At 32.9% G+C, this 13,465-nt stretch overlaps 3 protein-coding genes across 3 annotated transcripts; all 3 read left to right on the top strand.

Annotated features, from left to right (window-relative positions):
* Positions 1 to 29: 29 nt before the first annotated feature.
* Positions 30 to 2,627, top strand: LOC125847511 (cytochrome P450 724B1-like). Its single transcript, XM_049527112.1, has 8 exons — positions 30 to 212; positions 994 to 1,146; positions 1,226 to 1,438; positions 1,535 to 1,621; positions 1,721 to 1,799; positions 2,016 to 2,122; positions 2,257 to 2,375; positions 2,528 to 2,627. Exons 1-8 carry the CDS (start codon positions 30 to 32, stop codon positions 2,625 to 2,627), a joined length of 1,041 nt encoding a protein of 346 aa, XP_049383069.1.
* A 1,003-nt stretch (positions 2,628 to 3,630) lies between these two features.
* LOC125847510 (cytochrome P450 724B1-like) lies at positions 3,631 to 5,868 on the top strand. Its single transcript, XM_049527111.1, has 7 exons — positions 3,631 to 3,722; positions 4,239 to 4,566; positions 4,659 to 4,811; positions 4,915 to 5,172; positions 5,265 to 5,351; positions 5,531 to 5,609; positions 5,711 to 5,868. Exons 1-7 carry the CDS (start codon positions 3,631 to 3,633, stop codon positions 5,866 to 5,868), a joined length of 1,155 nt encoding a protein of 384 aa, XP_049383068.1.
* A 2,421-nt stretch (positions 5,869 to 8,289) lies between these two features.
* LOC125848603 (ras-related protein RABB1b) lies at positions 8,290 to 13,188 on the top strand. The gene is made up of 6 exons (XM_049528490.1): positions 8,290 to 8,542; positions 8,648 to 8,787; positions 10,776 to 10,858; positions 12,167 to 12,371; positions 12,474 to 12,542; positions 12,893 to 13,188. Exons 1-6 carry the CDS (start codon positions 8,497 to 8,499, stop codon positions 12,983 to 12,985), a joined length of 636 nt encoding a protein of 211 aa, XP_049384447.1. The 5' UTR covers positions 8,290 to 8,496; the 3' UTR covers positions 12,986 to 13,188.
* Positions 13,189 to 13,465: the final 277 nt, after the last annotated feature.

Below are 13,465 nucleotides of genomic sequence, written 5' to 3'. Positions count from 1 at the left end.
ACAATTGGTATCAGAGTCATGGTTCAATGATGGAACTAGGTTACAGATGGGTGTTCATCTTGGCAGGTGTAGTTCTAGTCGCAACCTTTTTGACAGTAATGAAGATCTTTGTTGGAGAAATTGTTTCAGAGAGGTTCTCTGTGTCGAGACGTAGATTTGATGGAGGAGATTATGGAGAAGAGATGCAAGATCCTAAAGATTATGTGAAGAAGGTGGACAAATTTATTTTGTCAGAAATTCAGGCCAAGGGGGAGATTTGTTGGGGTTTATTTGCCCTGATTTCTTACCATAAATAGGTTTTCCTTTTAGGAAAAGGTTTTAATATTTTACTAGTCCTTTTCTTGTAGGAAAGGTTTAGGACTCTATAAATATAGGCTTGTTCCTTCTAACTTAATTAGCATTCACAATGTAGTCCTAGGGTTTCGAGAGTTGCGGTTATGGGGAAGAGTTTTGTGTACCTCCTTGTATTCAGAGTGAATTGTTTGAGGTTGTTTCTCTCCATATTTTGTACTCTCATATTTATAGTGGATTGCTCATTTCCTTTGTGGACGTAGGTCGATTGACTGAACCACGTTAAATCTGTCTCTTTTGGTATATTTCTCGTTTGTCTTCTTACTCATGGTCTTTTGAGGTTTGCTTTGCTAGTTTTCGCATTACACCTCCTTATTTCGGTCCTAACAAATTGTTCCAAAGCAGCTATCCAAAACCTGTCAAAAATATTCTTGGGAAACACTCTTTGTTGCTTCTCACTGATTTTGACCGTCACAAAAGATTTCGAAGCATTGAAATGTCTCTCATCAATAAATTTAAGTGTACACCACATTTTTTTAGTCATCTTGATAAGTTGTGTCTCTCACTAATGGAGTCATGGAGAGGAAATCAATTCATTCTCTTTTTTAAACAAGCCAAACAGGTCCGTCCACTTAATTCGTCATCTATATACATATACATACGTATATAATTAAGTATACATAACTTTATTTGAAGTTGCAGTTTAGCTTTAGTATGATGTTGATGAGTGTGTTGGAGATGGAACCTGGAGAACCACTTGGTTTGGAGTTACTAAAAGATTTCCTCACATTTATGAAAGGCTTTGTCTCCATTCCAATTAACCTTCCATGGACACACCATGGCAAGGCCATCAAGGCACTGATAATTTTTCTTACATAATTATTTTAATTAAAAGTCTCGAGTTTGAATGTATGATTCTTTGTGGTGAGTGCAGGCTCGTAGCAGGATCGCATCCACATTGAAACAAATACTAAAAGAAAAGGACTCTTTTAATGAGATAATGTTATTGAAAGGAAAATTGAGTGATGTGGAAAAAGTGAGCATTGTACTAGACCTTCTTTTTGCAGGTTTTGAAACAACCTCTGGACTTTTGTCTCTACTAGTTTATTTTCTTGCTAAATCATCACAAGCTCTTCAAAATTTGAAGGTAAAAATAACTCTTCAATCGTCAAACTAATTTAACATTTGTAAAATTATCAGTATCAATACCAATTACTTCTCTAATTAATTATCATATGATCAGGATGAACACCGCGCATTAAGGAGAAAGAAAAAAGGGGGGGAACCCCTAAATTGGGAAGATTATAAGCAAATGGAATTCACCATGATGGTAATTAGTTCTTCTACTTTTTCAATTCAACCATTATGGTAATTCTCTGTATGCTTTCATTTGTATTATAAAAAAAATTAAACTCTCATTATAATTCAGGTCATAAATGAAACTCTACGTTGTGGAAATTTAGTGAAGTTTGTACTCAGGGAAGCTATTAAGGATGTAGACTTCAAAGGTTTGTTAACTACAATTCATCAAATAACTCTCTTTTTTAAACCCTGACAAATCCTTATTTTCATCACTAACTTTTGATAATCTTCATGTCAATGAACTTCCTTCATATTGGTGATTTCAGTCATATATATAACTCTCATAAGTATTTCGTTATGTTATTTTTATTTTTGTATAGTGTAATTTTTTTTTGAGCTATATTATTGTGCTCGAGTTCCAGGATATCATATTTCAGCAGGATGGAAAATACTCCCTATATTTTCTTCGATGCATCTTGATCCATCGTTGCATGAAAATCCATCGGAGTTTAACCCTTGGAGATGGACCGTAAGTTTACCTTTTTCTGGTGAAACATATTAATTTCAACGGACGATATATAAATTAAGGATGCTTTTTTGTACGAAAAAAAAATATTTACTATAATAATATTTAGTTAGACAATTTATTTGTCTCAAATTCAGGATCCAGCCACAAGCAAAAAGGTGACCCCATTTGGTGGTGGATTGAGGATGTGTCCTGGATCCGAGCTTGCCAGATTAGAAGCAGCTTTTTTCCTACATCATCTTGTCCTCAATTACAGGTATTTAATTAATACATAAAAGACTCAAATGTACGTTTAAATATATACCTCGTTATACTATCATTTTCGTTTGCCTTTTATCTTTTTGTAAATTCTGATATTTTTTTTTATATTAAATCATATGATAAAAACATTAATCATCTATTGTGTAGGTGGACAATGAAAGAAGATGAATATCCAATGTTGTGCCCATATATGGACTTCCCAAAAGGACTGATAATAGCTTTGGAGGCAGAAACAACTGATCTTTAAGAAGTGATGAATTTCTTTAAATATAAAGTTGTTGAATAAGAACTAAGATTGATAGCTAATCTATTAATCTTATAATATTAAACTAAATGTTGCAATGCTATATTGAACTTTTGATTTTTTTCGCCTTTCGCACTTTTTCAAAAAGTCACTAGCATACTATGTGTGTCGATCATGTTATCACTCAATGGTATAATAATGACATTTTGTATGATGATAATCAATTAAGTATAACTAATTGTGAAATATTCAATTAAAATGACATTTTGTACTAAGTAATCAATTTTGAATTTTTATTTTATTATTTAATTAAAAATCATACTTTTTCAAGAGAGTCATCACTTATCACTAAATGGTGTAATGATAGCATTTGATTTTTTTTAGGAGGGTATTAAAATTCTTGCAAAGGTTAAATGTATGTAACTGAAAATTTAATCAAAGTTCAAAGATTTTTTTAAATGTGAATAGGAGATTATGTGTATAATTATGAATCTTGAATACTCTACAACTATAAAATAAAATGTCATTAATTAATGCCATAATTATCTAGAGTATAGGATTACAAAGGAAAAGAAATAATTATATTAAATTAAATGATCATAAAAGGTCTATTATTTAATGATGTATATTATAATGTGAATATATAATTGTATTCATAACTTCATTTGGTACAACGATAATTGTTTCCATAGATAGAGTCAAGTCAATGTATTTTTTAAATTAAAAAAAAGTCAAGATATATTACGATTTTGGAAATATAATCATATAATTTCTCCAACTCAATTTTGATGGGTTATATATAAATGATTGACAGGGCATGATAACTCCATACTCTAAACAAAATTGTTAGTACTAAATATTTCTTGTTTGTCAAATCATCATCATGATTTTGCTCCTTCCTGTGATATTAGCCTTGTTATTTGGTACTGTAATTTTGGTCTTCATGTTTCACCATTTATTTTTCTTAGTTTATAAACATGATACTAAAAGCTTACCTGGTGGGAACATGGGGTTTCCCTTTTTTGGAGAGGCATTTGGTTTTTTTTCCCCTCATAAATCATTCTCCATTGGTAACTTCTTGCAACAACGTTGCTCTAGGTATATATATTAAATTTTCAGTCTAAATTATCTTATGTTGTCAATTTGATTTGTTTTGATGTGGAAATTGGGCATGCTGGATCAAATTTAATTAGAATGGACCATTTAACTAAAAAGGGTCAAATCAATCCGTAATCATGGAGGTATTCTTGAGTCAAGATAGATTTAATAACGAAATAACCAATCCTTTTTCATTTTTGTTTTTTTTCTTCAAAAAAACAAAAAACAAAAAAGAGTGAAAGCTAGCTAGTGTATTTTGCTTAAATTATTATAATTTCGGATCTTCAATTTGATTTTATATGTACAGATTTGAATCGCCTTCTGATTCGTTAGATTATAGTACTTAAACATGTTTTGACCCAATAATTTAACTTGTTGGATATTTAGTTCATGACAAACGAGTCATAAGTCCGTTTAAACTTGGGCTTGGTTAGATGAGTTTACGAAAAATAGATTCATTTTGCCACGTCTATGACTATGCTCAAGATCCTAAATGTCTTCTTGGTTGTATTTCAGATATGGAAAAGTGTTCAAATCCTATATTTTTGGGTCTCCAACTATAATTTCGTGTGACTTAGAGCTCAACAAATTTGTCCTTCAAAAAGAAGGCAAATTGTTCCAAAGCAGCTACCCAAAGCCAATTAGAGACATTCTTGGTAAGCACTCTTTGATGATTGTCACTGATGTTGAACGTCACAAAAAGTTGCGACGCATTGAAGTTGGCCTCATCAACAAATTCAGTTCCACATTGAATTTTCTTGGTGACATTGATAAACTGTGTATCTCATTAATGGAATCGTGGAGAGGAAATCAACTTATTCTCTTCTCAAAACAAGCTAAACAGGTCCGTATAATCAAAATACAACTTTCGTCTTACCAAACACACCCTTAGGGATAACGTTCTAATTAATGTGTAATTTGAATTTGTATTTGCAGTTTAGCTTTAATTTGATGTTAATGAATTTGTTGGACATGCAACCGGGAGAGCCACTTGGTTTGCAGTTATTAGAAGATTTCCTCACATTTATGAAAGGGTTTGTCTCCATTCCAATTAACCTTCCGTGGACACCCTATGCCAAGGCGGTCAAGGTACTTTTTTCTTACACTATTTGGCACGTATTATTAATTAGAGATTTTGAATTCTTTTTTGATAAGAAGTGCTTTCCGATTTAACGATTCTTTTTGCTAGCAGGCTCGTACGAGGATTTCATCCACGCTGAAACAAATACTAAATGAATGGAAAAATAGAAAAGACGTGCAAGTACAAAATGGGCAACAAAAAGGAGACCCTTTTGATGAGATTTTAGTGAAAGAAGACTTAATTAGTGATGTGGAGAAAGTAAGCATTTTACTTGACCTTTTGTTAGCAGGTTATGAAACAACCTCAGGACTTTTGTCCCTACTCGTCTATTTTCTTGCCCAATCACCACAAGCTCTTCAAACTTTGAAGGTAAAAACAAATATATGTCCAATTTTATAATTCTCTTCTAGATTATAAAATTAGACGTATACTTCTAGATTAATGATTTATCATATGATCAGGATGAACACCTCGCAATAAGGAAAAAGAAAAAGGAGGGGGAACCCCTAAATTGGGAAGATTATAAGCAAATGGAATTCACCACTATGGTAGTTCTTCAATCTTCTATTCTTTTCAATTCAACGTAATCATCCTTGCATTTATAGTGTACGTTTTCATTTGATGAACTAATTAAGTAAGTACTTTTTTTAAACTTCCTCTTATATATTAGTATGAACTATTATCTATGGTTACTTTTTTTTTTCTTTTTAATATCATTATAATTCAGGTTATAAATGAGACTCTACGTTGTGGCAACTTGGTTAAGTTTGTTCATAGGGAAGCTATCAAGGATGTAAAATTCAAAGGTTTGTGAACAAGAAATCATTACAGAGCTTATATTATATTTTAGTGTAGATTAAATATGCATAATGCAATATTTCTTTTTATCATTGTGCTTGGATTCCAGGATATCATATTCCAGCGGGCTGGAAAGTGCTTCCTATTTTATCTGCAGTACATCTTGAACCATCGCTGCATGAAAATCCATCGGAGTTTAACCCTTGGAGATGGACAGTAAGTTTTCCTCATTTTGTTCCCATGAAAATTTTCCTAAACCAACTTTGAGCCTAATGTCACGGACTTCGACTGTCATAACGCTCCGTGCGACACTTAATACTTAAAATGGCATGTCAGGACACTAAGCCTAATAAAATTTCAGGATCCAGCTACAAGCCATAAGGTGGTCCCATTCGGAGGTGGATCCCGGTTGTGTCCTGGGTCCGAGCTTGGTAAATTAGAAGCATCTTTCTTCCTACACTATCTTCTCCTCAATTACAGGTATTTAATATGGCAATCAGTAAAAATAAAATAAAATAACCTTTTACTATTATTTTAATGTATTTTCTCGTTATACTATTCATCATCATTTTTACCTTTATCGCTTGGATAATTTCTAGATTTGCCCTTATTTTAACGGGCTAGATATGATTAGGCTTTATTATCATTAATTTGGTCTCTAAACCTACTAGTTTGAATCTTGATATTTTTTTTTAAAAAAAAATTAAATCATATTTGATCATCTGATAAAATAATCATTATTTATTTTGTAGGTGGACAATGAAAGAAGAAGAATATCCAATGTTGTACCCATATATGGACTTCCCAAAAGGATTGCTAATAGCTTTGGAGACAGAAACAAAAAATGTTAATTAAGTATAGGGTTTGTTTAAGGAAAAAGTTGTTGAATTAGTATGATTGTTTAAATTTAACTAAACATTTATGATATTTATTTCTTCAATTGTTTGACAACTCTATGGAATCCTTTTCTAGCATAACGTTTGGTTACCATATTACTCCCTTTGTCCACTTTTAATTGTCATGTTGTGCTTTTCAAAAGTCAATTTAATTAATTTTCAAAGTTAAATTAGATTACAGTAATTCGATATTTTAAACAAAAAATTTAGATATTTAAAAATTATATAAAAAGTACTATAAATTCCAATTTTTCTATATCGTAAAATGTTAGTCAAAGTTATTATCATTTGACTCTAAAAAGAAATCGAAAGTCAATTTGACTAATTTTCAAAGTTAAATTAGATTACAGTAATTTAATATTTTAAACAAAAAATTTAGATATTTAAAAACTATATGAAAAGTACTATAAATTCTAAATTTTTCTATATCGTAAAATATTATTATCATTTGACACTAAAAAAAAACTATAATAATTAAAAATAGACGGAATCAGTAAATAATATANAGTACTATAAATTCCAATTTTTCTATATCGTAAAATGTTAGTCAAAGTTATTATCATTTGACTCTAAAAAGAAATCGAAAGTCAATTTGACTAATTTTTAAAGTTAAATTAGATTACAGTAATTTAATATTTTAAACAAAAAATTTAGATATTTAAAAACTATATAAAAAGTACTATAAATTCTAATTTTTTCTATATCGTAAAATATTAGTCAAAATTATTATCATTTGACACTAAAAAAAACTATAACAATTAAAAATAGATGAAATCAGTAAATCATATACGTACTCTATTGCCCCCCTCCCCCTTTATCTTACCTTATACTAGTACTAGTATAAAGTAATAGCTGAAAGATGAGACATAAATATCTTGATAGGTGTATTTGTTCTTTTTTACAAAGTCCGTAGGCCATACAACATCAATTTCCAAAGTGCACTTCTACCAAAAAAAATAAAAAATAATTCCAAAGTGCACTTCTAGCAAATTAAATTTGAATTTTAATCCCGGAAGAGTTAAAAAGAGTTTTTTTTAAAAAAAATAAAATAAAATTGTGGATAGGAAAAGAGGAAATGAGGGAAAGAATTACCATATGAGAAATCGAACTCTAACAAAGATGAAAGTTCAAATAGTTAATTAACTGATCTACTAAAATTGTTAAAAGAGTGTTTGAACTGCCGAGGAAGGAACAAAACAAAAAAGACATGGCCCTAGCTCTGTGATCTTTGAGAAAAAAAACGTAATTTACAATTGCTATCTCCGATCTCCACTATTATAAGTTAAATTATATAGTATTGCAAAATACGTCCATGATAGAAATGACTTTGTAAGTTACTTGCAAAATTATTTAGATGTTAAAAATGGCAATAATATAAATAAGTTATACTTTAGTCATTCACCCTTATAATGATTAAATCGTTTTGTATTTATCCCTGATTAGAAGAAGTTCTAACTTCAATAAAATAAATGATAATTATAAAGTTAAAATCATAGCAAATAGTAGAATAATTTGAACTTTTTCCACAAAATATTTCCACGCAAACCTACTCAGCTTCAAAATTAAATATAAATATAAAAAATTTTACTAAACGTAATAAAGGAATGAATGTCCCATGGACTATATTTAAATATTCAAACATTTTATCTTACAAAAATGTTACAAGATTAAATCAATTATAATTAAGTGTTAAAAATTTATTAATAAATATATTTATTTATTTATTGTAAATATCAGTGTCAATTTTATGTGAGGAAAAAGGAAACGGGGATGTTCCGGAAAGATGCTTTGCTTAGATACGTCTCCTCCGGAAATCTGTATACAAAGTTTGGACGTCACCCCTTACATTACATTACTTTACTTTATTTTAGTGTTATCCGTTTCCCCCTTTCTCTATATTTCTGCTTTCTTCATACTGTTGCTCATCTTTGACTCTTTTCCAACTGTCTTAACTTCTCCGACTGCATAACTCTGCTCCGGCGCTTCTCTTCATCGGAAAATGTCTTACGACTATCTCTTCAAGTACATAATCATCGGAGATACAGGTTAAACTCTCTTTCATCTCTTCATTTTCTTTTTGTTTAGTTTACTCTGCTTTTTTTCCTATTTTGAAACCCTAATTGACCGTACGGATTACTTTATTTGAACAGGAGTGGGAAAATCGTGTCTGCTGCTGCAATTCACAGACAAGAGGTTTCAGCCGGTGCATGATCTCACCATTGGAGTCGAGTTTGGGGCTCGTATGGTCACCATTGACGGCAAACCTATTAAACTTCAAATTTGGGACACTGTAATATATTTTTCCGCTTGTTCTCTCACCAATTAGCTTTAAATTTTAACTGTTTTCGCTGTTTGATCGCTTTCTTCATCTCGCATTGAATGCTTGGTCGCTGTACACGTATCTAAAATTAGAAATCATACGTCATTAAGTACAGTAACACATGAGAAACGCTTACACTGATCAGAAGTCTCTATTTAACTTGGTGCTGCTCTGATTACTGTTCTTCGGCTTCTCATTCAATCCTGTTCTCCTCTGCAATCACCACAGATTGTATTGCTATCAGTTTTCCTATCCTTGCCTCAAAGTAAATAGACAAAGGGAAACTAATTATATATTAAGCATCAATCCTTTTAGGAAAATTTGATAGGTGTGTAAAGTGAACTAGGTACAGTCTTTTCGAGTCCTCTAACAATAGGAGAAGGATCAGCAAACTTGCTGACCATGCCTCTTGGTCTCTATTCTGAGTAAAACTTTGACATCAACTCTCTCTGTCTTTGCTCCCAGTCAAACTTAGTGAAAACTGCACCATCATTGACACTTTAATGCCAAAATTTTAAGGATAAAAGTTTTGTACTATCATACATATCTGAAGAAATGGAAAGGTAGGTTCTAGGTGATGCAGGATTGCACGAGTGTCAGTCTCTGCACACAATGTTTCTAGTGACTCTTCTTCATCACTTAGCTTGGACATGATGCTGGTACAAACATTTTAAGGCTGAATGGCAAATTTGCAATTGAGTATTATTTTTAAGAAAGATTGGAGTTAAGTTTTTAATTTCCTATGTTTTATTTGTGTTCATCGGTGAATAGTTGTTATAGATCATCTTATGTAGAGTTAATTACATTTCCTTGAATTAATCCAGACTTGAGTACCTATGACCTAGTCCTGCATAGTTTTAGGGGAAAGTGCTAGGTAAAGTTCTCAGGTTGTTTGGTTGCTTTTCATTACGAGTAGGAAGACATGTTTCGAGATGGTTGTTTGTTTGTGACCTAGTTTTTAATTCACCTGTCCATAGTGTTTCATGCATTCTGTATAGATGATATCAAGTTAGAAGCCACGCAACTTACTCATGATCTTAAATAAGTAGCACAGTCAGACCAAGGAGAGGACTCTCCATTTGCGAATATAGGGTTGGGGTTTGAGTCACCAAGGGTACAAAGTGGGAAGAGTCATTGGTACCTCCTGGGTTGGAATTTATTTTTTTGGAGTAGGGGGGAGGTGGGGGAGTTTTCTACCATGTCAAATATGTGTGCTGAATCAAATTTAAGTATGATGCTACACATTTCCTGTCTAACCCTTGGTTGTTCGTTGTTGATGCTACACATTTCCTGTCTAACCCTTGGTTGTTCGTTGTTCAAACAATCACCTTAACATAGACTGATGTTAAACTGACGGTTATCTCTATGTTAAAAGACAACCTATTTGATGCTTTAACCTCTATCCTTTTTTCACTTCTTGATGGTCAAGTTGATGACCCAAGGGTCTACGGGGAACAACCTCTCTACCCCACAAAGGTTGTGAATTGTGACAAGGGCTCGGTCTGCGTACACCCCACCCTATTTGTGAGATGACGCGTCAAGTTGATCAACATTTGGACTTAAATTGGATATAAGCTAGTCTTCTCTTTGAATTTGGATTTGAAGAAACTACATGTATGTATTACGAGGTGTTTCGCTTTAAACTGCTGTCATATTATATTAACTCTAAGAAACTACATGTATGTATTATGAGGTGTTTCCCTTTTAAATGCTGTCATATCACTCATATTACATTAACTCTTGGTCAAATGTTGCATTTTCCAACTCTTGGATTGTGGAAGAAGGGACAAACGCTATGCAATGAGGGGATATACGTGTACTTAATAATTGTGGATCACTCAGTATCTTTTTTATTCAAATTAGTTTCTTATTCTATCAGCATTATGTTTGGACTTTGATCTAATTCAATTACAGTGATCTATAACTCTCCATCCCTCCATGCACCTTTCTTTCTCTAGGCTGGGCAGGAATCTTTCAGATCCATCACCAGGTCATATTACAGAGGAGCAGCTGGCGCACTTCTGGTTTATGACATCACCAGGTATAATCCTATTGCTGTTTGCATTTGTACACATACAACCTATGATAGCTTACATGTAAACTTGCATTTTGCTTCTTTGAATAATCTGGTCACTATTAGCGGAGAAACTTGTTGTAAGAGAAGATTTTACTTTTTCCCTTTTTATATATTTTTTTGGGGGGGCTGTTGCCTTTTCAATTGCCAAGTCCTCTTGCACAGAAGCCCTGCTTTACTGTAGAGGCAAAAATTCTTGAGATGTCAAGCGGGTCTCTGATCATATGAAACACTAATTGAGGATTCTTGTAGACATTCCACTTCCCTTCAAGTCATTAATATGCAGAAATAAGATATTTAAAACTTTAACTTAGGATGTGTTTGGTATGGAGGAAAATATTTTCCATTTAGGAAACTTGCTTTCCTAGAGACATGTTATCTAAAAATATTGACCAACCCTCCATTGCAAACACACCAAAAATGTTTTTTTTTCAATTTTCCATGTTTGGTTGGTCAAAGTTTTGGAAAATTTTCTCTAGGAAACAAATTCTTCAAAAATGAGGAAAATGACTTCCATGATGGAAGTGGCATACCACACTTATTGCATCCTCCCCACCCTCCAACACGCCCCACCCCCATAGTCCCTCATCCCCTACCCCTCTACCCCCACCTCTTATAGTATTTTCCTAGATAATATACAAAATGCTTTTGGATAATAAATTTTTGCATATATACCAAATACAAGAAAATAAGTATGAAACCTCACGTATTTTGTATGGAAAACATCCCCTCCCTACCAAACAGACCATCTTGTGGACTAAATGGGCGATACTTTTGTTGTTGCAACATTATTTGATGAACTTTACTTGTTAAGCCAAATCATTCCAATTGGCTGTAGTTTACCGAAAGTGACACAAATAACTTTAGAATTTTTGGCTGGACATGGAAATTATTAGTAGTTAGCATATTAATTGTATGAACTAATGAAGTGTGTGCATCATTGGTGTATCATGTACATATTTTAGCAGATTGTAATAAGAGAAGTATGTTTGGGATTTCACATACTGAATATTGGATTCTTGGAGTAAAATTATACTGACAAGTTGAATAAATTGGAAACTGGTAACTTGACAGGAATATTTTCCATCAGATTAGTTAAGTCAGTGTGATGATTCTAGCAGAGCACTAGCTCAGTTGTATCAGTACCTATATTCATATTTACACATCTTGCGGAATGATTGTCTCCAATGGTTCTAGTATTTAATTCTGATATTCATTTCCCGTATGATTTTTCATCAGCATTTTGTTAAAGCTAGTAATTGTTCTGTTGTCTAGGAGAGAGACATTTAATCACCTAGCCAGCTGGCTTGAAGATGCTAGGCAGCATGCAAATCCAAATATGACTATAATGCTGGTAGGAAATAAGAGTGATCTGTCTCATCGAAGAGCTGTCAGTAAAGAGGAGGGAGAACAATTTGCAAAAGAAAATGGGCTTTTGTTTCTTGAGGCGTCTGCTAGAACTGCTCAAAGTGTTGAGGAGGTATACATATTAGCCGGTGCCCATGGCATCTCTTATATACTATGTCGCTTTTATCAAATTCCATTGAAGCTAATTTCTTAAACTAATGCAATGGATTCACAGGCCTTTATACAGACTGCTGCCAAGATACTTCAAAAGATCCAAGAAGGTGTTTTTGATGTCTCCAACGAGGTAAACAAATAGTTTTCCGCGTAAATGTATGACGAGGCATTTTCATCATTACTAATTGTACTGCTTTCATGAGCATCTCGTTTTAGAATCTGTGTGAGTAACTACAATAGGATAAGATCTTTTGTTTGCAAGCTCTGGATATGGGCAACTTAGATGGGTGAAATCGTTGTTTAGTTGGTTGTTAACTTCCTATAAATGGAAGGGTAAGTTTTAGTGGGCCTGATATTTTGGGTGTCCCAACCAAGGAGTTGTTTCCGATCTGCTGTACACAGTTATCCTTTTTTTATCCCCTTGGGATGAACGTTATCATTGATACATTTTCTAACATACCTCACTTGCTACTGTTGCAGTCATCTGGAATCAAGGTTGGTTATGGGCGTACGCAAGGTCCAGCTGGTCCAAGGGATGGAGCGGTTGCTCAAAGAGGTGGATGTTGCAGCTAGTGTACAATAGGGGTCCTAATTGTAATGATACTCATAAACTTGCTTTGGTCCTCACTCAACTAAGTTACTAGACTTGTACAGCTCAAATTCAGTTGACTCAATTTACTCATATTATTCAGAGTAAAATAGGTTCTTATGGAGCTGTTAATTCCAGTACATGTGATGTTTGAGTTACATTCAATGTTAATATAGTACATGGATTGAGTTGAGCTCCGTTTGTTTTGATAAGAGCCTCTTGTAGGATCCTATCTCCATTTCACATTGCTTTTAAATTGTTGTCAAGTTCTCTTCTACAAATTTATCATTCGTAGAGTTAAGATTACTGTTACCAAACACCAGTAGATTAAATGCAGAATCTAATGATCTTTGCTATTTATTACTCATCAAATTTGAGAGGAGGCAGGTTTTTCTTCCAAGCCCTGAAAACTGGCGGTGATAGGGCTTATATTGTTGTTGTTCCGTTGATATTAGTATTATTAA

The sequence above is a fragment of the Solanum stenotomum genome, chromosome 12, assembly GCF_019186545.1.
Source record: "Solanum stenotomum isolate F172 chromosome 12, ASM1918654v1, whole genome shotgun sequence".
NCBI lineage: Eukaryota > Viridiplantae > Streptophyta > Magnoliopsida > Solanales > Solanaceae > Solanum > Solanum stenotomum.
Note: the sequence above shows the minus strand (reverse complement) of the source record. Positions and strands in the feature narration are given on the sequence as shown.

What these genes read in the sequence shown, in the direction of transcription:
- LOC125847510 (XM_049527111.1), top strand. Translation starts at nt 3,631, where the DNA reads ATGGGGTTTCCCTTTTTTGGAGAGGCATTTGGTTTTTTTTCCCCTCAT. An exon ending in TTGCAACAACGTTGCTCTAG is followed by an intron (nt 3,723 to 4,238) that starts GTATATATATTA and finishes GTTGTATTTCAG; the next exon opens with ATATGGAAAAGTGTTCAAAT. An exon ending in CCTATGCCAAGGCGGTCAAG is followed by an intron (nt 4,812 to 4,914) that starts GTACTTTTTTCT and finishes TTTTGCTAGCAG; the next exon opens with GCTCGTACGAGGATTTCATC.
- LOC125847511 (XM_049527112.1), top strand. Translation starts at nt 30, where the DNA reads ATGGAACTAGGTTACAGATGGGTGTTCATCTTGGCAGGTGTAGTTCTA. An exon ending in AAGCTCTTCAAAATTTGAAG is followed by an intron (nt 1,439 to 1,534) that starts GTAAAAATAACT and finishes TCATATGATCAG; the next exon opens with GATGAACACCGCGCATTAAG. An exon ending in TTAACCCTTGGAGATGGACC is followed by an intron (nt 2,123 to 2,256) that starts GTAAGTTTACCT and finishes TCTCAAATTCAG; the next exon opens with GATCCAGCCACAAGCAAAAA.
- LOC125848603 (XM_049528490.1), top strand. Translation starts at nt 8,497, where the DNA reads ATGTCTTACGACTATCTCTTCAAGTACATAATCATCGGAGATACAG. An exon ending in CATAATCATCGGAGATACAG is followed by an intron (nt 8,543 to 8,647) that starts GTTAAACTCTCT and finishes TTATTTGAACAG; the next exon opens with GAGTGGGAAAATCGTGTCTG. An exon ending in CTGGTTTATGACATCACCAG is followed by an intron (nt 10,859 to 12,166) that starts GTATAATCCTAT and finishes TCTGTTGTCTAG; the next exon opens with GAGAGAGACATTTAATCACC.